General features: G+C 47.8%; 1 protein-coding gene across 1 annotated transcript in view; it reads right to left on the bottom strand.

Annotated features, from left to right (window-relative positions):
* Positions 1-3,013: 3,013 nt before the first annotated feature.
* Positions 3,014-25,420, bottom strand: part of CDK5RAP3 (CDK5 regulatory subunit associated protein 3) — a 42,403-nt gene continuing 19,996 nt past the window's right edge. The window contains exons 7-13 of the mRNA XM_038754746.1: positions 24,493-24,637; positions 20,342-20,443; positions 17,746-17,827; positions 11,632-11,720; positions 7,755-7,960; positions 7,389-7,560; positions 3,014-3,329 (exon numbers count right to left, since the gene is read on the bottom strand). Coding sequence (XP_038610674.1) covers positions 3,264-3,329; positions 7,389-7,560; positions 7,755-7,960; positions 11,632-11,720; positions 17,746-17,827; positions 20,342-20,443; positions 24,493-24,637 — 862 coding nt within the window. The 3' untranslated portion in view covers positions 3,014-3,263. The remainder of the gene's footprint in view (positions 3,330-7,388; positions 7,561-7,754; positions 7,961-11,631; positions 11,721-17,745; positions 17,828-20,341; positions 20,444-24,492; positions 24,638-25,420) is intronic.

The raw sequence follows: 25,420 nt of genomic DNA on the forward strand, positions 1-25,420 counted from the left end.
CTGTCTCTATATGTTGCCAACTTGTACTTCCCAAGCGCTTAGTACAGTGCTCTGCCTACAGTAAGCGCTCAATAAATACGATTGATGATGATGATGATGTTGCCAGCTTGGACTTCCCAAGCGCTTAGTACAGTGCTCTGCACACAGTAAGCGCTCAATAAATACGATTGATTGATTCCCCCTTGGCTTTGGCCCACGATGGGGCAGGAAAGGCCTGGCTTTGCTGGGAGGACGTGGGGATGTGTTAGGAAACGCACCAATTCCTCATTAGGTACGTATCTGTAATGTATTTACAGAAATCCATACATGAATTTATTTATATTAATGTCTGCCTCCCCCTCTAGACCGGAAATTCCTTGCGGGCGGAGAACACGTCCACCAAAGCTGTTGGATTGTCCTTTCCCAGCTGCTTAATAATAATAATAATGGCATTTATTAAGCGCTTACTATGTGCAAAGCACTGTTCTAAGCGCTGGGGAGGTTACAAGGTGATCAGGTGGTCCCACGGGGGGCTCACATTAATCCCCATTTTCCAGATGAGGGAACTGAGGCCCAGAGAAGTGAAGTGACTTGCCCAAAGTCACACAGCTGACAGTTGGCAGAGCCGGGATTTGAACCCATGACCTCTGACTCCAAAGCCCGGGCTCTTTCCACTGAGCCACGCTGCTTGGCCCACGGTAAGTGCTCAACAAATAATACTGATTGATTGCCGTCTCTATATGTTGCCAACTTGGACTTCCCAAGCGCTTAGCACAGTGCTCTGCATACAGTAAGCGCTCAATAAATACGATTGAATGAATGAATTGGGGGATAAAAGGCCAGGGTAGCGGATTCTATTCCTGTGGGGGGTCCCGCAAGCTGCGATCATCATCATCATCAATCGTATTTATTGAGCGCTTACTATGTGCAGAGCACTGTACTAAGCGCTTGGGAAGTACAAATTGGCAACATCTAGAGACAGTCCCTACCCAACAGTGGGCTCACAGTCTAAAAGGGGGGAGACAGAGAACAAAACCAAACATACTATCAAAATAAAATAAATAGAATAGATATGTACAAATAAAATAGAGTAAAAAATATGTACAAACATATATACATATATACAGGTGCTGTGGGGAAGTGCGATCTGCCCAGAGGTCAGCCTGGAACCTCTTCATGGGGTGGGATCAATCAATCGTATTTATTGAGCGCTTACTGTGTGCAGAGCACTGTACTAAGCGCTTGGGAAGTACAAGTTGGCAACATATAGAGACAGTCCCTACCCAACAGTGGGCTCACAGTCTAAAAGATCGTGCCTACCAACTCTATTATACTCGGATCGCTGTTCTGTCCTCTCCCAAGCGCTTAGTACAGTGCTCTGCCCAAAGCAAACGCTCAATAAATACCACCGACTGAACCCGATGGGCACCAGGAGAGCAAGTGCCTCCGACTTGCTGGGGAAAGCCTGCTCCTCAGGAGTGAGAGGTCGCCCAGCCCACGAAGCAGCGCGGCTCCGTGGAAAGAGCCCGGGCCTGGGATTCAAAAGGTCATGGGTTCTAATCCCACCTCCCTGCCACGTCCACCGTGTGACCGTGACAAGTCACTTCACTTCCCTGGGCCGCAGTGACCTCATCTGTAAAATGGGGATCAATGACTGCGAGCCCCACGTGGGATAACCTGATCACCTTAATAATAATAATAATAATGATGATGGCATTTATTAAGCGCTTACTATGTGCAAAGCACTGTTCTAAGCGCTGGGGAGGTTACAAGGTATTTATTGAGCGCTTACTGTGTGCAGAGCACCGGACTAAGCGCCTGGGAAGTACAAGAATGATTTTTATGGACTGTTCACGAGAATATGGATGGACCGTCTCTGTCTGTTGCCAATTTGTACTTCCCAAGCGCTTAGTACAGTGCTCTGCACACAGTAAGCGCTCAATAAATACGATTGAATGAATTTACCTATTTTGATGGTATTGACACCTGTCTACTTGCTTTGTTGTCTGTCTCCCCGCTTCTAGACTGTGGGACCGTCTCTATCTGTTGCCAATTTGTACTTCCCCAGCGCTTAGTACAGTGCTCTGCACACAGTAAGCGCTCCGTAAATACAATTGAATGAATTTATCTATTTTGATGGTATTGACACCTGTCTACTTGCTTTGTTGTCTGCCTCCCCGCTTCTAGACTGTGGGACCGTCTCTCTCTGTTGCCAATTTGTACTTCCCAAGCGCTTAGTACAGTGCTCTGCACCCAGTAAGCGCTCAATAAATACGATTGAATGATTGAATGAAAAGGTGATCAGGATCATCATCATCATCATCAATCGTATTTATTGAGCGCTTACTATGTGCAGAGCACTGTACTAAGCGCTTGGGAAGTACAAATTGGCAACATATAGAGACAGTCCCTACCCAACAGTGGGCTCACCGTCTAAAAGGGGGAGACAGAGAACAAGACCAAACATACTAACAAAATAAAATAAATAGAATAGATAGGTACAAATAAAATAGAGTAATAAATACGTACAAACATATATCCATATATACAGGTGCTGTGGGGAAGGGAAGGAGGTAAGATGGAGAGGATGGAGAGGGGGACGAGGGGGAGAGGAAGGAGGGGGCTCAGTCTGGGGCTCACAATCTTAATCCTCCTTTTACAGATGAGGGAACTGAGGCACAGAGTGGTTAAGTGACTTGCCCAGTCACACAGCTGACAATTGGTGGAGCCGGGATTTGAACCCATGACCTCCGACTCCAAAGCCCGGGCTCTTCCCACTGAGCCACGCTGCTTCTCCAGCGCTTAGCACAAAGTAAGCGCTTAACCAATACCATCATTATTACCATATTATTATTATTATTTTCTAGACTGTGAGCCCGTTGTTGGGTAGGGACCGTCTCTCTATGTTGCCAACTTGGACTTCCCAAGTGGTTAGTACAGTGCTCTGCACATAGTAAGCGCTCAACTGAATGAATGAATGAATATTATTATTAGGAAGGGCCCAAGACGGAGAGGAAAGGCACAGATGCAGATGTGTGCACAGAGCCCGCAGGAGGCTTTATTAAACGCCTCCCGCGGGGCTGTATTGGCCAAACCAGGGGTCCTCGGGTTGTGGCCAACTGGATCTTCGTGGTTCCACCGAGGCAACGGAGAGTAGAGCGCCGTGGGAGTCCTCCGCGTCTCCGGCTTTCGGGCCGCCGGTCCCGCCTCTCCCGCGGGCCCGGAGAGAGGCCGGAGCCACAGGCCCCCCCGACTCCAAAGATGGAGAAGAACGGGGCCGGCCCTCACAGGGAGGTGCCCATCAGGTTCACCGGCCGCCCGCTGTACCTTCTGGAGATGTCGGCTTCGATCTGGAAGACAGGACTACTGAGTGAGTGCCGCCTGCCCAAACCCCCCGCAGTGGGCCTACCTGTTTTTTTAATATCTGTTAATAATAATAATAATAATGATGATGGCGTTTATTACGCGCTTACTATGTGCAAAGCACCGCTCTAAGCGCTGGGGAGGTTACAAGGTGATCAGGTTGTCCCACGGGGGGCTCAGTCTTCACCCCCATTTTACAGATGAGGGAACTGAGGCCCAGAGAAGCGACTCGCCCAAAGTCACACAGCTGACAATTGGCGGAGCTGGGATTTGAACCCATGACCTCGGACTCCAAAGCCCGGGCTCTCTCCACTGAGTCACGCTGCTTCTCAAATCGAGGGCACGAGTCTCTAGGACCACCCGAGGGCTTTTAGACTGTGAACCCACTGTTGGGTAGGGACCGTCTCTATATGTTGCCAACTTGGACTTCCCAAGCACTTAGTACAGTGCTCTGCACACAGTAAGCGCTCAATAAATACGATTGATTGATTGATTGATTGATTGACGGGGCGACCATCCCCTCCCCGCACCCCCGGATGGCTACGACGGCTCCACTTGGGCACTTTCACCAAGTAGGCGTTCGATAAATAAGAGAGGCAGCCTCAAAAACCAGCGGTGGGTCATTCTACGGGCCAGGCACTGTACTAAACGTTGGGGTACAGACAAGTGAATCAGGTTGGATACAGTCCCTGTCCCACATGGGGCTCACGGCCTTCATCCCCATTTTACAGATGAGGGAACCGGAGCCTGGAGAATAATAATAATAAGTGTGGGATTTGTTTAACCACTTACTACGTGCCAGCCACTGTACTAAGCGCTGGGGTAGAGACAAGCAAATCAGGTTTAACACAGTCCCCGTCCTGCACAAGGCTCACAGACTTTTCCCCTATTTTACAGATGAGGTAACTGAGGCACAGGGAAGTTAAGTGACTTGCCCAAGGCCACACAGTAGGTAAGTGGCAGAGCGGCATTAGCACCCAGATCCTTCTGACTCCCTGGGCTGTGCTCTGATAATAATTATATTATTCCTCTCCCCCTCCTCTCCCTCTCCATCCCCCCCGCCTTACCTCCTTCCCTTCCCCACAGCACCTGTATAGATGTATATATGTTTGTACAGATTTATTACTCTATTTTACTTGTACATATCTATTCTATTTATTTTATTTTGTTAATATGTTTGGTTTTGTTCTCTGTCTCCCCCTTCTAGACTGTGAGCCCACTGTTGGGTAGGGACCGCCTCTATATGTTTCCAAGTTGTACTTCCCAAGCGCTTAGTCCAGTGCTCTGCACACAGTAGGTGCTCAATAAATACGATTGAATGAATCTTCCCCCTTATCTCCTTCCCCTCCCTACAGTACCTGTATATATTTATATATGTTTGTACGTATTTATTACTCTATTTATTTGTACATATTTATTCTATTTATTCTATTTTGTTGATATGTTTTGTTTTGTTCTCTGTCTCCCCCTTCTAGACTGTGAGCCCACTGTTGGGTAGGGACCGTCTCTATATGTTGCCAAGTTGTACTTCCCAAGCGCTTAGTCCAGTGCTCTGCACACAGTAAGCACTTAATAAATACGATTGAATGAATCCCCCCCTTATCTCCTTCCCCTCCCCACAGCACCTGTATATATGTATATATGTTTGTACGTACTTATTACTCTATTTGTACATATTTATTCTATTTATTTTATTTTGTTAATATGTTTGGTTTTGTTGTCTGTCTCCCCCTTCTAGACTGTGAGCTCACTGTTGGGTAGGGACCGGCTCTATATGTTGCCAACTTGTACTTCCCAAGTGCTTAGTCCAGTGCTCTGCACACAGTAAGCGCTCAATAAATACAATTGATTGAATGAATGAATGAATGAATGACTTGGCCACAGTCACCCAGCAGACAAGGGTCGGAGCCCAGACTTCCGCATCCCAGGCCCGTGTCCTATCCACTAGGCCACACTCCTCGGGCCCCCTGCTCCTCCACGGCTCAGTGAAGCCACGTGGCTCAGTGGAAAGAGCCGGGGCTTTGGAGTCAGAGGTCATGGGTTCAAATCCCGGCTCCACCAACTGTCAGCTGTGTGACTTTGGGCAAGTCACTTCTCTGGGCCTCAGTTAAAGTGGGGATTAAGACTGTGAGCCGCCGTGGGACAACCTGATGACCTTGTAACCTCCCCAGCGCTTAGAACAGTGTTTTGCACATAGTAAGCGCTTAATAAATGCCATCATCATCATCAACTTGGACTTCCTAAACGCTTAGTACAGTGCTCTGCACGCAGTAAGCGCTCAATAAATACGACTGAATGAATCCCCCCTTATCTCCTTCCCCTCCCCACAGCACCTGTATATATGTATATATGTTTGTATGTACTTATTACTCTATTTGTACATATTTATTCTATTTATTTTATTTTGTTAATATGTTTTGTTTTCTTCTCTGTCTCCCCCTTCTAGACTGTGAGCCCACTGTTGGGTAGGGACTGTCTGTATATGTTGCCAAGTTGTACTTCCCAAGTGCTTAGTACAGTGCTCTGCACACAGTAAGTGCTCAATAAATACGATTGAATGAATCCCCCCTTATCTCCTTCCCCTTCCCACAGCACCTGTATATCTGTTTGTACGTATTTATTACTCTATTTATTTGTACATATTTATTCTATTTATTTTATTTTGTTAATATGTTTTGTTCTCTGTCTCCCCCTTCTAGACTGTGAGCCCACTGTTGGGTAGGCACCGTCTCTATATGTTGCCAAGTTGTACTTCCCAAGCGCTTAGTCCAGTGCTCTGCACACAGTAAGCGCTCAATAAATATGATTGAATGAATGAATGAATGAACGAATGACTTGGCCACGGTCACCCAGCAGACAAGGGTCGGAGCCCAGACTTCCACATCTCAGGCCCGTGTTCTATCCACTAGGCCACACTTCTTGGGCCCCCTGCTCGTCCACGGCTCAGTGAAGCCACGTGGCTCAGTGGAAAGAGCCGGGGCTTTGGAGTCAGAGGTCACGGGTTCAAATCCCGGCTTCACCAACTGTCAGCTGTGTGACTTTGGGCAAGTCACTTCTCTGGGCCTCAGTTAAAGTGTAAAGTGGGGATTAAGACTGTGAGCCGCCGTGGGAAAACCTGATGACCTTGTAACCTCCCCAGCGCTTAGAACAGTGCTTTGACATAGTAAGCGCTTAATAAATGCCATCATCATCATCAACTTGGACTTCCTAAACACTTAGTACAGTGCTCTGCACACAGTAGGCGCTCAATACGACTGAATGAATCCCCCCTTATCTCCTTCCCCTCCCCACAGCACCTGTATATATGTATATATGTTTGTACGTATTTATTACTCTATTTGTGCATATTTATTCTATTTATTTTATTTTGTTAATATGTTTTGTCTTGTTGTCTGTCTCCCCCTTCTAGACTGTGAGCCCGCTATTGGGTAGGGACCGTTTCTATATGTTGCCAAGTTGGACTTCCCAAGCGCTTAGTCCAGTGCTCTGCACACAGTAAGCGCTTAATAAATACGATTGAATGAATCCCCCCCTTATCTCCTTCCCCTCCCCACAGCACCTGTATATATGTATATATGTTTGTACGTATTTATTACTCTATTTGTACATATTTATTTTATTTTGTTAATATGTTTGGTTTTGTTGTCTGTCTCCCCCTTCTAGACTGTGAGCCCGCTGTTGGGTAGGGACCGTTTCTATATGTTGCCAACTTGGACTTCCCAAGCGCTTAGTCCAGTGCTCTGCACACAGTAAGCGCTTAATAAATACGACTGAATGAATCCCCCCCTTATCTCCTTCCCCTCCCCACAGCACCTGTATATATGTTTGTACGTATTTATTACTCTATTTGTACATATTTATTCTATTTTGTTAATATGTTTTGTCTTGTTGTCTGTCTCCCCCTTCTAGACTGGGAGCCCGCTGTTGGGTAGGGACCGTCTCTAGATGTTGCCAAGTTGGACTTCCCAAGCGCTTAGTCCAGCGCTCAGCGCACAGTAAGCGCTCAATAGATACGACTGACTGACTGAATCGTCATCGTGGCTCACCAACTTCTGCAGCTCTTTGGTTTTGTCTACGAGCAGGTCCAGTTTGGGCTCCAGGGCGGCCTGTTCCCGGAGCGCTTCCTGGCGTTTCTGCCCCATCACCTCCTTCTTCAGAGCCAGCAGGTCCGCCTGCTTCAGCTTCTGCCGGAGCAGCTCCGTCACCCGGTCCACGTACCTGGGCGGGAGAGCCCGCCCCGTTGGCGACCGGCCCGGCCCCCCGGCCCGATCCCCACCCTCCACCCCCGTCCCGCTCGGGCCCCGGACCACAACTCGACCCCGCATCCTTCCTCCTCACCCCACGCCCTCCTCCGACCTTGGAAAAACCCAGGGCCGGCTCCGGAACGGTAGCCCGGGATGGGGATGTCGGACCTGGGGGAGGCCAGGATCATAAACAGGTGCTGCATGCGCAGGCTGGTGAGCCCGCCGATCGCATCCTGCAGGGCCGACACCATGGCGACCACCTTCTCTTTGGTCAGGCCCTGCAGCGAGGGGGGAGCCAGCTGGAACTGGCTCACCGAGAGGATGTCGGCTTCTTCGCTCATCTCCACGGCTCTCTGGGACAAGAACATCTCCAGCTGAGGGCCAGGCGGGGTGGGAAGGGAGAGGGGGACGGGAAGACAGGGAGAGAGAAACTGATTGACAATCCCGTGCGTTCCTTTATTCCCCGAAAGCCAGAGGGCCGGAGTCTGGGCCCGCCCCACTTGGCAACTTCCCTCTCAGGGAGAGGAGAGGAGAAGTGCTTGGATGGAGGTGAAATGGGCGGCTGCTTGGCTGGTCAATCAATCAATCAATCAATCGTATTTATGGAGCGCTTACTGTGTGCAGAGCACTGGACTAAGCGCTTGGGAAGTCCAAGTCGGCAACGTATAGAGACGGTCCCTACCCAACGGTGGGCTCACAGTCTAGAAGGGGGAGACAGAGAACAAAACAGGTCAGCAGGGTTCTGGGCCTACAATTCATTCAACTGTATTTATCAATCGATCAATCAATCAATCAAATTTATGGAGCGCTTACTGTGTGCAGAGCACTGTACTAAGTGCTTGGGAAGTACAACTTGGCAACATATAGAGACGGTCCCTACCCAACAGTGGGCTCACAGTCTAAAAGGGGGAGACAGAGAACAAAACAGGTCAGCAGGGTTCTGGGCCTACAATTCATTCAACTGTATTTATTAATCAATCAATCAATCGTATTTATTGAGCGCTTACTGTGTGCAGAGCACTGGACTAGGCGCTTGGGAAGTCCAACTTGGCAACATATAGAGATGGCCCCTACCCAACAGTGGGCTCACAGGCTAGAAGGGGGAGACAGAGAACAAAACCAAACATATTAACAAAATAAAATAAATAGAATAGATATGTACAAGTAAAATAAATAGAGTAATAAATACGTACAAACATATATACAGGTGCTGTGGGGAAGGGAAGGAGGTAGAGGGGGAGGAGGGGAGAGGAAAGAGGGGGGCTCAGTCTGGGAAGGCCTCCTGGAGTAGGTGAGCTCTCAGTAGGGCCTTGAAGGGATCCTCCAATTAGCTGTGTGATTTTGGGCAAGTCACGTAACTTCTCTGTGCCTCAGTTACCTCATCTGTAAAATGGGGATGAAGACTGTGAGCCCCCCGGTGGGACAGCCTGATCACCTTGTAACCTCTCCAGCGCTTAGAACAGTGCTTTGCACACAGTAAGAGCTTAATAAATGCCATTGTAAAAAAATAAAAGGGATCGCTTACTGTGTGAAGAGCACTGTACTAAGCGCTTGGGAGAGTACAAAATAACAACAAAGGGACACACTCCCTGCTCCGACCCAGTGGCAGAATTCATCTCCCACGCTTCTGTTCTGGGGGCCAGATGGCACCCCCAGGACTTCCCGTCCCGGGAAGTCACATAAGCTCCCTCGAGACTGTAAGCTCGCTGTGGGCAGGGAATGTTATACTGTACTCTCCCAAGTGCCGAGTACAGTGCTCTGCACACAGTAAGCGCTCAATAAATACAACTGACTGACAGCTGTGAGGCTCCACGATGAGGGGGAAGTCACATAAGCTCCCTCAAGACTGTGAGCTCGCTGTGGGCAGGGAATGTTATACTGTCCTCTCCCAAGTGCCGAGTACAGTGCTCTGCACACAGTAAGCGCTCAATAAATACAACTGACTGAGGCTCCATGATGAGGAGGGGCTGGGAGATGCTTAGAGTCTGTCTCCGCCTTTAACAGGAATCCCGGAGGACCGGAGGGAATTCGTTTTCCCCTCAGACGTGAGGTGGGAGGGAATACCAGGAGACAGGGTGAGGGAGGGAATACCAGGAGACGGGGTGAGGGAAGCGGGAAGCCACTGGAATATCTGCACGCAAGAGGCCGGAGCTGGGGCACGGGTGTAGGTACCGATATATCGGGGTCCCCCAAAACCGACAGAGGCCCATCACGTGCAGGGCGAGGACTTGGGGCTGTCCCAAAAAAATAAGATAAAATAAAATAAAAATACTAGATCAGCTCCCTGCCCTTGGGGAACCTTCCAAGTCAGGAGACAAAAATACCACGGTTCAGAGTGAGAGGTTATGTCATCATCAATCGAATTTATTGAGCGCTTACAATGTGCAGAGCACTGTACGAAGCGCTTGGGAAGTACAAATTGGCAACATATAGAGACAGTCCCTACCCAACAGTGGGCTCACAGAGTGAGAGGTTATATGTGAAAGATAGACCCAACAAAATAAATAATAACTATTACGGTTCTTCTTAATCAATCGTATTTATTGAGCGCTTACTGTGTGCAGAGCACTGTACTAAGCGCTTGGGAAGTATAAGTTGGCAACATATAGAGACAGTCCCTACCCAACAGTGGGCTCACAGTCTAAAATACGCCAAGCACTTTTTTTTAATGGTATTAGTTACGCACTTATTTTGTGTCAGGCATTGTATTAAGCGCTGAGGTGGATACGAGCTAATCGGGACGGACACAGTTTACGTCCCACGGGGGCTCACAGTCTTCTTCACTTGTCTGTGCCTCAGTTCCCTCATCTGTAAAACGGGGCTGAAGACTGTGAACCCCATGTAGGACAACCTGACTACCTTGTATCCCCCCAGTGCTTAGAACAGTGCTTGGCACATAGTAAGCGCTGAACAAATGCCATCGTTATTATTTATCCCCATTTTACAGATGAGGGAATTGAGGCACAGAGAAGGGAAGGGTCTTGCCCAAGGTCACGCGGCAGGCAAGAGGCGGACGGAGCCGGGATTGGAACCCAGGTCCTTCTGAGTCCCAGGCCCGCCGTGCTCTAGTCACTAGGCTTCAAGTACAGTGCTCTGCACATAGTAAGCGCTCAATAAATACGATTGATGATGATGATGACGAACGCGGAGAAAAGTCATGGAGGGGCTGAAGAGTCTGAGGGGAGGACGGGTGCAGGGGAGTCTAGAAGTAAACGCTCAATAAATACGATTGAATGAATGAATGAATGCTTGGCACAGAGTAAGTGCTTAACAAATACTATTATTATTTACGTCTACCAACTCTATGTTGTACTCTCCCAAGCGCTTAGTACAGTCCTGTGCACACAGGACACAGGAAATGCTCAATAAAAACGACTGATTGCTGGGAAACATCTGGGAAGAACAGCCCTTCTAGGCTGTAGGCCCGTTGTTGGGTAAGGATCGTCTCTATATGTCGCCAACTTGGACTTCCCAAGCGCTTAGTACAGTGCTCTGCACACAGTAAGCGCTCAATAAATACGATTGAATGAATGAATGAATGAATAGGGACCGTCTCTATATGTCGCCAACTTGTACTTCCCAAGCACTTAGTACAGCGCTCTGCACACAGTAAGCGCTCAATAAATTCGATTGAATGAATGAATGAATAGGGACCATCACTATATCATCATCAATCGTATTTATTGAGCGCTTACTATGTGCAGAGCACTGTACTAAGCGCTTGGGAAGTACAAATTGGCAACATATACAGTCCCTACCCACCAGTGGGCTCACAGTCTAAATATATGTTGCCAACTTGTACTTCCCAAGCGTTTAGTCCAGTGCTCTGCACACAGTAAGTGCTCAATAAATACGATTAATGAATGAATGAACAGGGACCGTCTCTGTATGTCACCAACTTGTACTTCCCAAGCGCTTAGTACAGTGCTTTGCACACAGTAAGCGCTCAATAAATACGATTGAATGAATGAATGAGTCAGGGGTGAGTGGGGTCCGCTCCGCTCCCTGCCCGCCTCCCCGCCTATTTCCAGGACGCCCCCAGTACCTCCATGAGCTCATCGATGAACTGACTTCGGGTTTCGGGCCATTCGAGGAGCGTCAGGGCGTCGGGGCCTTGGGCCACCCCCTCCGGAGCTGCGGGCAAGACACAGACGGAGAAGGCAATCGATCCATCAATGGTACTTATAATAATAATAATGGCATTTATTCATTCATTCATTCAATCGTATTTATTGAGCGCTTACTGTGTGCAGAGCACTGCACTAAGCGCTTGGGAAGTACAAGTTGACAACATATAGAGACAGTCCCTACCCAACAGTGGGCTCACAGGCTAGAAGGGGCAGACAGACAACAAAACAAAACATACTAACAAAATAAAATAAATATGTACAAATAAAATAGAGTAATAAATACATACAAATATATTTATTAAGCGCTTACTATGTGCAAAGCACTGTTCTAAGCGCTGGGAAGGTTACATGGTTGTCCCACGTGGGGCTCACAGTCTTAATCCCCATTTTCCAGATGAGGCAACTGAGGCCCAGAGAAGTGAAGCGACTTGCCCAAAGTCACCCAGCTGGAAATTGGCGGAGCCGGGATTTGAATCAATCAATCGTATTTATTGAGCGCTTACTGTGTGCAAAGCACTGTTCTAAGCGCTGGGAAGGTTACAAGGTTGTCCCACGTGGGGCTCACAGTCTTAATCCCCATTTTCCAGATGAGGCAACTGAGGCCCAGAGAAGTGAAGTGACTTGCCCGAAGTCACCCAGCTGGAAATTGGTGGAGCAGGGATTTGAATCAATCGTATTTATTGAGCGCTTACGGTGTGCAGAGCACTGTTCTAAGTGCTGGGAAGGTTACAAGGTTGTCCCACGTGGGGCTCACAGTCTTAATCCCCATTTTCCAGATGAGGCAACTGAGGCCCAGAGAAGTAAAGTGACTTGCCCAAAGTCACACAGCTGGAAATTGGCAGAGCCGGGACTTGAATCAATCGTATTTATTGAGCGCTTACTGTGTGCAGAGCACTGTACTAAGCTCTTGGGAAGTACAAGTTGGCAACTTATAGAGACGGTTCCTACCCAACAGCGGGCTCACAGTCTAGAAGGGGGAGACAGAGAACAAAACCAAACATATTAACAAAATGAAATAAATAGAATAGATATGTACAAGTAAAATAGAGTAATAAATATGTACAAACACATATACATATATACAGGTGCTGTGGGGAAGGACGACCTCTGACTCCAAAGCCCTTGCTCTTTCCACTGAGCCACACTGCTTCTCCAGTGTGAACTGGAGAATGCTTGAACGCTTGCTGAATGCTTACTGGGTGCAGAGCACTGTACTAAGCGCCTGAGAGAGTGCCCTACGGCACGGTTGGAAGACGCGTTTCCTGGCCATGTGAAGCGCTCCGTCCAGATGGGGAGGCAGGCATCAAAGGAGAAGTAGCATGGCCTAGTGGCAATAACTTGGGCCCGGGAGTCAGGGGACCTGGGTTCTAATCCTGCCTCCGCCACTTGCCCGCTGGGTGACCTCCGGCAAGTCACCTCACTTCTCTGCGCCTCGTTTTCCACATCTGTAAAATGGGGGTTCAATTTCTGTCCTCCCTCTTGCTTAGAAGGTGAGCCCCACGTGGGACAGGGACTGTGTCCAACCCAATTAACTTGTAGCTGCCCCAGCGCTTAGAACAGTGCTTGGCATTCATTCATTCATTCAATCGTCTTTATTGAGCGCTTACTGTGTGCAGAGCACTGGACTAAGCGCTTGGGAAGTCCAAGTTGGCAACATACCAGGAGGCCTTCCCAGACTGAACCCCCTCTTTCCTCTCCCCCTCCTCCCCATCCCCCCATTATCTCCTTCCCCTCCCCACAGCACCTGTATGTGTGTATATATGTTTGTACGTATTTATTGCTCTATTTTATTTGTACATATTTATTCTATTTATTTTATTTTGTTAATGTTTTGTTTTGTTGTCTGTCTCCCCCTTCTAGACTGTGAGCCCGCTGTTGGGTAGGGACCATCTCTCTATGTTGCCAACTTGCACTTCCCAAGCGCTTAGTACAGTGCCCTGCACACAGTAAGCGCTCAATAAATACGATTGAATGAATACCCCCTTACCTCCTTCCCCTCCCCACAGCACCTGTATATATGTATATATATATTTGTACGTATTTATTACTCTATTTTATTTGTACATATTTATCCTATTTTGCTAATATGTTTTGTTTTGTTCTGTCTCCCCCTTCTAGACTGAAGCCGCTGTTGGGTAGGGACCATCTCTCTATGTTGCCAACTTGCACTTCCCAAGCGCTTAGTACAGTGCCCTGCACACAATAAGCGCTCAATAAATACGACTGAATGAATCCCCCCTCTTACCTCCTTCCCCTCCCCACAGCACCTGTAGATATGTATATATATTTGTACGTATTTATTACACTATTTTATTTGTACATATTTATTCTATTTTGTTAATATGTTTTGCTTTGCTCTCTGTCTCTCCCTTCTAGACTGTGAACCTGCTGTTGGGTACGGACCGTCTCTAGATGTTGCCAACTTGTACTTCCCAAGCGCTTAGTACAGTGCTCTGTGCACAGTAAGCGCTCAATACGATCGAATGAATGAATATAGAGACGGTCCCTACCCAACAACGGGCTCACAGTCTATAGGGGGGGAGACAGACAACAAAACATGGGGACAGGTGTCAAGTCATCAGAATAAATAGAAGTAAAGCTAGATGCACATCATTAACAAAATAAATAGAATAGTAAATAAGTACAAGCAAAACAGAGTAATAAATCTGTACAAACATATATACAGGTGCTGTGGGGAGGGGAAGGAGGTAGGACGGCGCGGATGGGGAGGGGGAGAGGAAAGAGGGGGCTCAGTCAGGGAAGACACCTTGACACCTAGAAAGAGCGACAAATACCACGGTTATTATCTTTATTACTATTACAATAAATTACAAATATGGACTTGAGCATTCTGGAGCTGAGGGAGGGTCTCTTGTGTGCCTGGAGCTGAAAGAAGGGGTCTGTCTGGGTCCCCTCCCAAAAAAACAGGGCTGGACCTTCACCACTATTCACTATTCTATTTATTTTGTTAACGACGTGCATCTAGCTTTATTTCTATTTATTCTGATGACTTGAAGGGCTTCCCTTCAAAGCCCTACTGAGAGCTCACCTCCTCCAGGCAGCCTTCCCAGACTGAGCCCCCCCTTCCGCTCTCCCTCCCCATCCCCCCCTTACCTCCTTCCCCTCCCCACAGCACCTGTATATATGTTTGCACGTATTTATAACTCTACTTTATTTGTACATATTTATTCTGTTTATTTTATTTTGTTAATATGTTTTGTTTTGTTGTCTGTCTCCCCCTTCTAGACTGTGAGCCCACTGTTAGGTAGGGACCATCTCTAGATGTTGCCAACTTGTACTTCCCAAGCGCTTAGTAAGTGCTCTACACACAGTAAGCGCTCAATAAATACGATTGAATGAATGAATGAATATTTATTCTGATGACTCGAAGGGCTTCCCTTCAAAGCCCTACTGAGAGCTCACCTCCTCCAGGAGGCCTTCCCACACTGAGTCCCCTCCTCCCTCTCCCCCTCCTCCCCCTTCCCATCCCCCCCACCTTACCTCCTTCCTCGCCCCACAGCACCTATATATATGTATATATGTTTGTATGGATTTATTCCTCTATTTATTTTATTTGTACATATTCTGTTTATTTTATTTTGTTAATATGTTTTGTTTTGTTCTCTGTCTCCCCCTTCTAGACTGTGAGCCCGCTGTTGGGTAGGGACTGTCTCTATATGTTGCGAACTTGTACTTCCCAAGCGCTTAGTACAGTGCTCTGCACACAGTAAGTGCTCAATAAATACGACAATGAATGAATGACACCTGTCCACATGTTTTGTTTCGTTGTCTGTCTCCCCCTTCTAGACTGTGAGCCCGTTGTTGGGTAGGGACCGTCTCTATATGTTGATGATTTGTCCTTCCCAAGCGCTTAGTCCAGTGCTCTGCACACAGGGAGCGCTCAATAAATACGACTGAGTGAATGAATGAATGAGCCCGTTGTTGGGTAGGGACCGCCTCTAGATGTTGCCAACTTGTACTTCCCAAGCGCTCAGTACAGTGCTCTGCACATAGTAAGCGCTCAATAAATACAATTGAATGAATGAATGACACCTGTCCACACGTTTTGTTTTGTTGTCTGTCTCCCCCTTCTAGACTGTGAGCCCGTTGTTGGGTAGGGACCGTCTCGATAATAATAATAATAATGATGATGATGGTATTTGTTAAGCGCTTACTATGTGCAAAGCACTGTTCTAAGCGCTGGGGAGGTTACAAGGTGATCAGGTTGTCCCACAGGGGGCTCGCAGCCTTCATCCCCATTTTACAGATGAGGGAACTGAGGCACAGGGAAGTGACTTGCCCGAAGTCACAGAGCTGACAGTTGGCGGAGCTGGGATCAATCAATCAATCAATCGTATTTATTGAGCGCTTACTGTGTGCACAGCACTGTACTAAGCGCTTGGGAAGTACAAGTTGGCGACATATAGAGACAGTCCCTACCCAACAGTGGGCTCACAGTCTAAAAGTGATTTGAACCCATGACCTCTGACTCCAAAGCCCGGGCTCTTTTCACTGAGCCACGCTGCTACATGTCGCCGACTTGGCCTTCCCAGGCGCTTAGTCCGGTGCTCTGCACACAGTAAGCGCTCAATAAGTACAACTGAATGAATGAATGCACACAGTAAGTGCTCAAGAAAAACGACTGAATGAATGAATGAATGGCCAGGAAATCACAACCCACATCGCCCTCTCGTGGCTGAGCTCATTAACTGCACCAGCTCACTTCACCACATTGGGTCCTCTTTATTGAGCGCTTCCTGTGTGCAGGACACTGTACTAAGCGCTTGGGAAAGTACCCTATGACAATAAACGGTGACAACCCCTGCCCACAACGAGCTCGTGGTCTGGGGCCGGGAGAGGCAGACATCGATCCCAGAGGCAGCGTGGCTTAGCGGAAAGGGCCCGGGTTTGGGAGTCAGAGGTCATGGGTTCTAATCCCGGCTCCGTCGCTTAGCTTCTCTGTGCCTCAGTGACCTCCAGCTGTAAAAGGGGGATGAAGACTGTGAGCCCCACGTGGGACAACCCGATTACCTTGTAACGACCCTATCGCTTATAACACTGCTTGGCACAAAGTAAGCGCTTAACAAATACCATTATTATTAAACAAGCCATCAATACAAATAAATAAAACTGCAGGTACTCTCCCCCCCCCCCCGCGACACACACACGCATGCACACCACACAACACACACACACACACACACACACACACACTCTCCTTAGCTCTGGGCTCTGTTCAGTCATTCATTCAATCGTATTTATTGAGCGCTTACTGTGTGCAAATCAATCGTATTTATTGAGCGCTTACTGTGTGCAGAGCACTGTACTAAGCGCTTGGGAAGTTCAAGTTGGAAACATATAGAGACAGTCCCTACCCAACAAACACTGTACTAAGCGCTTGGGAAGTACAAGTTGGCGACATACAGAGACGGGCCCTATTCATTCATTCAATGGTATTTATTGAGCGCTTACTGTGTGCAGAGCACTGGACTAAGCACTTGGGAAGTACAAGTCGGCAACATATAGAGACGGGCCCTACCCAACAGTGGGCTCACAGTCTAAAAGGGGGAGACGGAGAACAAAACCAAACATACTAACAAAATAAAATAAATAGAATATATATGTACAAGTAAAATAGAGTAATAAATATGTACAAACTTATATACATATATACAGATATATATGTATATATACATATTTATATGTGTGTATATATATGTGCGTATATATAAATACATATATGTGTGTGTGTATATACATGTGTGTGTATATACACATATGTGTGTGTATATATATGTGTGTGTGTGTATATATACATATGTGTGTATATATACATATATGTGTGTGTATGTGTGTGTGTGTGTGTGTGTGTGTGAGAATATATATGTGTATATATATGCATATGTATAATATGTATGTATATATATATAAAAAATACGATTGATCGATTGATTAGGCTCCACTGCTTCCGTCCCTAGTCTCCGAGGGTCCCGGTGGGCTCCCCGGACCGACCGGGCGGTCCCGCTTACCGTGGGTTCCTGCTTCCAGCACGGTGATCTGGCCCACGGCGGAGTCGGCATCTCCCCAGTCTATTCCGTCACCGCTCGCTTCCTGGGAGAAAGCCAACAAATTTGGGTCGTTCCCCCCTTTCCCCGTCCCCTCACCCAACCACCTCATCAGAATCACGAGGCTGGGAGCTCGCTGGGGGCAGGGAGTGCACCTACCTACTCTGGTCATCTCTATATGTTGCCAACTTGTACTTCCCAAGCGCTTTGTCCGATGCTCTGCACACAGTAAGCGCTCAATAAATACGATTGAATGAATGAATGGTCTACGGTTCTAGTTCATTCATTCACTCCGTCGTATTTACTGAGCGCTTACCGTGTGCAGAGCACCGGAGTAAGCGCTTGGGAAGTCCAAGTTGGCAACATATAGAGACGGTCCCTACCCAACAGCGGGCTCACAGTCTAGAGCTATAGTATGCTATGCCAAGCGTTTAGGACAACGCTCTGCACACAGTAGGTGCTCAATAAATACGATATATTGGTACATATTTATTACTCTATTTTATTCGTACATATTGATTCTATTTCTTTTATTTTGTTAATATGTTTTGTTTTGTTGTCCGTCTCCCCCTTCTAGACTGTGAGCCTGCTGTTGGGTAGGGACCGTCTCTAGATGTTGCCAACTTGGACTTCCCAATATATGACTGATTTCAGCTCTCCCTGTCGCGGACCCATTCCCCGCCTTAATAATAATACTAATAATGGCATTTGTTAAGCGCTTACTATATGCGAAGCACTGTTCTAAGCGCTGAGGATATACAAGGTGATCAGGTTGTCCCACGGGGGGCTCATAGTCTTAATCCCCATTTTATAGATGAGGGAACTGAGGCTCAGAGAAATGACTTGCCCAGGGTCACACAGCAGACATGTGGCGGAGCCGGGATTAGAACCCATGACCTCTGACTCCCAAGCCTGGGCTCTTTCCACTGAGCCACGCTACTTCTCTGCCTTCTTTTCGGTTCCCAGTTCACCATGCATGTTTTGCCAGGGCTTCAACACCATAGGCGTTCAATAAATACCACTGATTGACTGATTTCAGCTCTCCCTGTAGCTCACCCATTCCCCGCCTTCTTTTTAGGTTTCGAATTCACCGTGCATATTTCCCCGGTGCTTAGTACAGTGTTCCGCACACAGAAATAATAATAATAATAATAATGATGGCATTTATTAAGCGCTTACTATGTGCAAAGCACTGTTCTAAGTGCCAGGGGGGTTACAAGGTAATCAGGTTGTCCCACGGGGGGCTCACAGTCTTCATCCCCATTTTCCAGATGAGAGAACTGAGGCCCAGACAAGTGAAGTGACTTGCCCAAAGTCACCCAGCTGACGGGTGGCGGAGCCGGGCTTTGAACCCATGATCTCTGACTCCAAAGCCCGGGCTCTTTCCACTGAGTCCCGCTGCTTCTCTAAGCGCTTAATTCATTCAATCGTATTTATTGAGCGCTTACTGTGTGCAGAGCACTGTACTAAGCGCTTGGGAAGTACAACTTGGCAACATATAGAGATGGTCCCTACCCAACAGCGGGCTCACAGTCTAGAAGGGGGAGACAGAGAACAAAACAAAACATAGTAACAAAATAAAATAAATAGAATAAATGTGTACAAATAAAATAGAGTAATAAATATGTACAAATATATATACATATACACAGGTGCTGTGGGGAGGGGAAGGAGGTATGGGGGGATTCATTCAATCATATTTATTGAGTGCTTACTGTGTGCAGAACACTGTACTAGAGAAGCAGCGTGGCTCAGTGGAAAGAGCACGGGCTATGGAGTCAGAGGTCATGGGTTCGAGTCCCGGCTCTGCCACATGTCTGCTGTGTGACCTTGGGCAAGTCACTTAACTCCTTGGAGCCTCAGTGACCTCATCTGTAGAATGGAGATGATGACTGAGCGCCCCACGTGGGACAACCTGATCACCTTGTATCCCCCCCCAGCAATTAGAACAGTGCTTGGCACATAGTACGCGCTTAACAAATGCAATCATTATTATCATTATTATTATTATTATTATTACTAAGCGCTAGGGAAGTCCAAGTTGGCAACATATAGAGGCGGTCCCTACTCAACAGTGGGCTCACAGGCTAGAAGGGGGAGACACTTAATACATCCCATCACTGCTCCCCCAACCACGGTGGGGTGCGGGCCCAATCAATCAATCAATTGTATTTATTGAGTGCTTACTGTGTGCAGAGCACTGTACTAAGCGCTTGGGAAGTACAAGTTGGCAACATATAGAGACAGTCCCTACCCAACAGTGGGCTCACAGTCTAGAAGGGGGAGACAGAGAACAAAACAAAACATATTAACAAAATAAAATAAATAGAATAGATATGTACAAGTAAAATAAATAGAGTAATAAATACGTATAAACATACATACATAAATACAGGTGCTGTGGGGAAGGGAAGAAGGTAAGACGTGGGGGATGGAGGGGGGAGGAGGGGGAGAGGAAGGAGGGGGCTCAGTCTGGGAAGGCCTCCTGGAGGAGGTGAGCTCTCAGTATGGCCTTGAAGGGAGGAAGAGAGCTAGCTTGGCCCAAGTCGGAGGGACCCACCTGGCGTTCCGGCTCCAGAGAGATGCCCCAGTCGATGCCAGCAGCCTCTGTGGCGATGCCCCCCGCGGGGGTCGGCTCCGTCCCGAAGTCGCCCCAGTCGATCTGGGGATGGAGACAAGAGTTCGAGGGGATGAGGGGGTCTGTTCGCCCCGTCCCGGTGCCTGCTTGGGGTCGGCCCGGGCCCAGTCGCCAACCTCAAGGCCTCCCTCCCTCCCGGCACGGCCTCCTGCAGACCTGTGGCTTGAGAAAGCGCTTCGGCATTCAAGTGGACAAGATGCAGGACCCCCAACAAGTGCCCACTGACATCCAGACCAGCAAGCTGCTCGGTACGTAAGCCCGGGCCTACCCCCCTTTACTGCCAAACTGTAATAATAATAATGACAGTTTTTATGATGCGCTGGGTTCTAATCCCGGCTCTGCCACCTCATTCATTCATTCAATCGTATTTATTGAGCGCTTACTGTGTGCAGAGCACTGGACTAAGCGCTTGGGAAGTACAAGAACAGTGCTTTGCACATAGTAAGAGCTTAACAAATGCCATCATTATTATTACAAGTTGGCCACATATAGAGGCGGTCCCTCCCCAACCCGCCTTCTAGACTGTGAGCCCGCTGTTGGGTAGGGACCGTCTCTATATGTTGCCAACTTGTACTTCCCAAGCGCTTAGTACAGTGCTCTGCACACAGTAAGCGCTCAATAAATACGATTGAATGAATGTTTATTACTCTATTTTACTTGTACATATTCTGTTTATTTTGTTAATATGTTTTGTTTGTCTCCCCCTTCTAGACTGTGAGCCCGCTGTTGGGTAGGGACCATCTCTATCTGTTGCAGACTTGTTCTTCCCAAGCGCTTAGTCCAGTGCTCTGCACACAGTAAGCGCTCAATACGATTGAATGAATGAATGTTTATTACTCTATTTATTTTACTTGTACATATTTATTCTATTTATTTTGTTAATATGTTTTGTTGTCTGCCTCCCCCTTCTAGACTGTGAGCCCGCTGTTGGGTAGGGACCATCTCTGTCACAGACTTGTTCTTCCCAAGCGCTTAGTCCAGTGCTCTGCACACAGTAAGCACTCAATACGATTGAATGAATGAATGAATATTTATTACTCTATTTATTTTACTTGTACATATTTATTCTATTTATTTTGTTAATATGTTTTGTTGTCTGCCTCCCCCTTCTAGACTGTGAGCCCGCTGTTGGGTAGGGACCGTCTCTATATGTTGCCAACTTGTACTTCCCAAGTGCTTAGTCCAGTGCTCTGCACACAGTAAGAACTCAATAAATATGATTGAATGAATGAATGAATTCATCCAATCGCATTTATTGAGCAATTACGGTGTGCAGAGCACTGGACTAAGTGCTTGGGAAGCCCAGCATATAGAGACGGTCCCTACCCAACAGCGGGCTCACAGTCTAGAAGGGGGAGACAGACGACAAAACAAAACACATTAACAATATAAAATAAATAGAATAAATATGTACAAGTAAAATAGAGTAACAAATATGTACAAACAGCAGCAGTGTGGCCCAGTGGCTACAGCCAAGGCCTGGGCCCCAGCTCTGCCACTTGCCTGCCATGCGTGATTTAGGGCAAGACGCTTGGCTTCTTTTTTTTTTATGATATTTGTTGGTACTTACTATGTGCCAGGCACTGTTCTAAGCGCTGGGGGAGATCCAAGGTAATCAGCTTGGACACGACCTGTGTCTCGTGTCTCTGGGCCTCAGTTTCCTCCGGAAAATGGGAATAAGATCCCTGTTCTTCCTCTGTCTTGGACTGTGAGCCCCTGGTTGGCCAGGGACTGGATCTGATCTGACTATCTGGTACCAGAAGTAGCATTTGTTAAGTGCTTACTATTGTGTCTAGCCCTGTAATAATAATAATGATGATGGCATTTGTTAGGCGCTTACTATGTGCCAGGCACTGTTCTAAGCGCTGGGGGAGATCCAAGGTAGTCAGCTTGAACACGATCCATGTCCCGTGTCTCTGGGCCTCAGTTTCCTCTGGAAAATGGGAATAAGATCCCTGTTCTTCCTCCCTCTCGGACTGTGAGCCCCTGGTGGGCCAGGGACTGAGTCTATCTAGTACCAGAAGTAGTATTTGTTAAGTGCTTACTATTGTGTCTAGCCCTGTAATAATAATACTGATGATGGCATTTGTTAACCACTTACTATGTGCCAGGCACTGTTCTAAGCGCTGGGGGAGATTCAAGGTAATCAGCTTGGACACGATCCGTGTCTCGTGTCTCTGGGCCTCGGTTTCCTCCGGAAAATGGGAATAAGATCCCTGTTCTTCCTCCCTCTCGGACTGTGAGCCCCTGGTGGGCCAGGGGCTGGGTCTGATCTGACTATCTAGTACCAGAAGTAGTACTTGTAAATTGCTTTATTCATTCATTCATTCAATCGTATTTATTGAGCGCTTACTGTGTGCAGAGCACTGTACTAAGCGCTTGGGAAGTACAAGTTGGCAACATACAGAGACGGTCCCTACCCAACAGTGGGCTCACAGCCTGGAAGGGGGAGACGGACAACAAAACAAAACATATTAACAAAATAAAATAAATAGAATAAATATGTACAAGTAAAATAGAGTAATAAATACATACAAACATATATACATATATACAGGTGCTGTGGGGAGGGGAAGGAGGTAAGGTGGAGAGGGGATGGGGAGGAGGGGGAGAGGAAGAAGGGGGCTCAGTCTGGGAAGGCCTCCTGGAGGAGGTGAGCTCTCAGTGGGGAATGTGTCTGTTCTCTTGTCCTCTCCCAAGCGCTTAGTCCAGTGCTCTGCACATAGTAAGCTCTCAATAAATATGCTGGACTGACTGACGACTGTCAGCTCCTTATGGGCAGGGAATGTGTCTTCTAATTGTATTCCACTGTCCTCTCCCAAGCGCTTAGTACAGGGTTCTGTGCTCCATAGATACCACTGATTGACTGTCAGTCCTTTTCAAGTTTACCCTGGCACACTTTAACTCTGCCCGGCAAAATTATTTCTCCATCCTCATTTGTCAGCTGCGTGACTTTGGGCAAGTCACTTCACTTCTCTGGGCCTCAGTTCCCTCATCTGTAAAAATGGGGACTAAGACTGTGAGCCCCACCTGGGACAACCTGATCACCCTGTATCTACCCCAGCACTTAGAACAGTGCTTTGCACACAGTAAGCACTTAACAAATGCCATCATTATTATAATTATTATTATTTATGGAGCGCTTACTGTGTGCGGAGCACTGGACTAGGCGCTTGGGAAGTACAAGTGGGCAACAGATAGAGACGGTCCCTACCCAACAACGGGCTCACAGTCTAGAAGATTCATTCAATCGTATTTATGGAGAGCTTACTGTGTGCGGAGCACTAGACTAAGCGCTTGGGAAGTACAAGTCGGCCACAGACAGAGATGGCCCCTACCCAATAATGGGCTCACAGTCTAGAAGATTCATTCAATCGTATTTATTAAGCGCTTACTGTGTGCGGAGCACTGGACTAAGCGCTTGGGAAGTACAAGTTAGCAACAGTTAGAGACGGTCCCTACCCAATAACGGGCTCACAGTCTAGAAGATTCATTCAATCGTATTTATGGAGCGCTGTGTGCGGAGCACTGTACTAAGCGCTTGGGAAGTACAAGTTGGCAACAGATAGAGACGGTCCCTACCCAATTATGGGCTCACAGTCTAGAAGATTCATTCAATCGTATTTATGGAGCACTTACTATGTGCGGAGCACTGGACTAAGTGCTTGGGAAGTCCAAGTCGGCAACAGATAGAGACGGTCCCTACCCAATAACGGGCTCACAGTCTAGAAGATTCATTCAGTCGTATTTATTGAGCGCTTACTGTGTGCACAGCACTGTACTAAGCGCTTGGGAAGTACAAGTCGGCAACAGATAGAGACGGTCCCTACCCAATAACGGGCTCACAGGCTAGAAGATTCATTCAGTTGTATTTATGGAGTGCTTACTGTGTGCGGAGCACTGGACTAAGCGCTTGGGAAGTATCACCCCCACCAGTTGTTCACGTCTGTGTCCCCCTCTAGACCGTAGGCTTGCCGTGGGCAGGGAATGTGTCTGCTCTACCGCGCTCTCCCAAGCGCTCAGCACACAGTAAGGGGTCCGTCAAGAGGCTCGGCTGACCAGGCGGCGCTTACCGCATCCTCCCCCACGGGCTCGGGTGGCTTTTCGGGCTTGGGTCTCTCCACGGTGGTGGGCTCCGTCCCGGTCCTCCACTCGTACACGGTGCTGTTTCCCCGCTCCTGCACGTGTCTCAGCATGGGCACCACCTGCTCGGAGGGGCTGGGCACATCACAATCAATCAATCAGTCGTATTTACTGAGCGCTTACTGTGTGCAGGGCATCACCAGGGCGGGCCGGCTCGCCCACCCGCACTCCCCTCCCCTCGGGGGTCAGTCAGGACGCCGCTGCCGTCTCGCTGGTCCCCGCTGCCCCTCTCTAGACTGGCAGCTCGTAGTGGGCAGGGCACACTGCTGTTATGCTGTTCAATTGTACTCTCCCACTAGAGAAGCAGCGTGGCTCAGTGGAAAGAGCCTGGGCTTTGGAGTCAGAGGTCACGGGTTCAAATCCCGGCTCCACCCATTGTCAGCTGTGTGACTTTGGGCAAGTCACTTCACTTCTCTGGGCCTCAGTGACCTCATCTGGAAAATGGGGATTAATAATAATAATAATACTGATGGCATTTAAGTGCTTACTATGTGCAAAGTATTCATTCATTCAATCGTATTTATTGAGCGCTTACTGTGTGCAGAGCACTGTACTTAAGCGCTTGGGAAGTACAAGTTGGCAACATTCATTCATTCAATCGTATTTATTGAGCGCTTACTGTGTGCAGAGCACTGGACTAAGCACTTGGGAAGTACAAGTTGGCAACATATAGAGACGGTCCCTACCCAACAGTGGGCTCATTCATTCATTCAAACGTATTTATTCAGCGCTTACTGTGTGCAGAGCACTGTACTAAGCAGTTGGGAAGTCCAAGTTGGCAACATATAGAGACGGTCCCTACCCAACAGTGGACTCACAGTCTGGAAGGGGGAGAAAGCACTGTTCTAAGCGCTGCGG

The sequence above is a fragment of the Tachyglossus aculeatus genome, chromosome 11 (genome assembly GCF_015852505.1).
Source record: "Tachyglossus aculeatus isolate mTacAcu1 chromosome 11, mTacAcu1.pri, whole genome shotgun sequence".
NCBI lineage: Eukaryota > Metazoa > Chordata > Mammalia > Monotremata > Tachyglossidae > Tachyglossus > Tachyglossus aculeatus.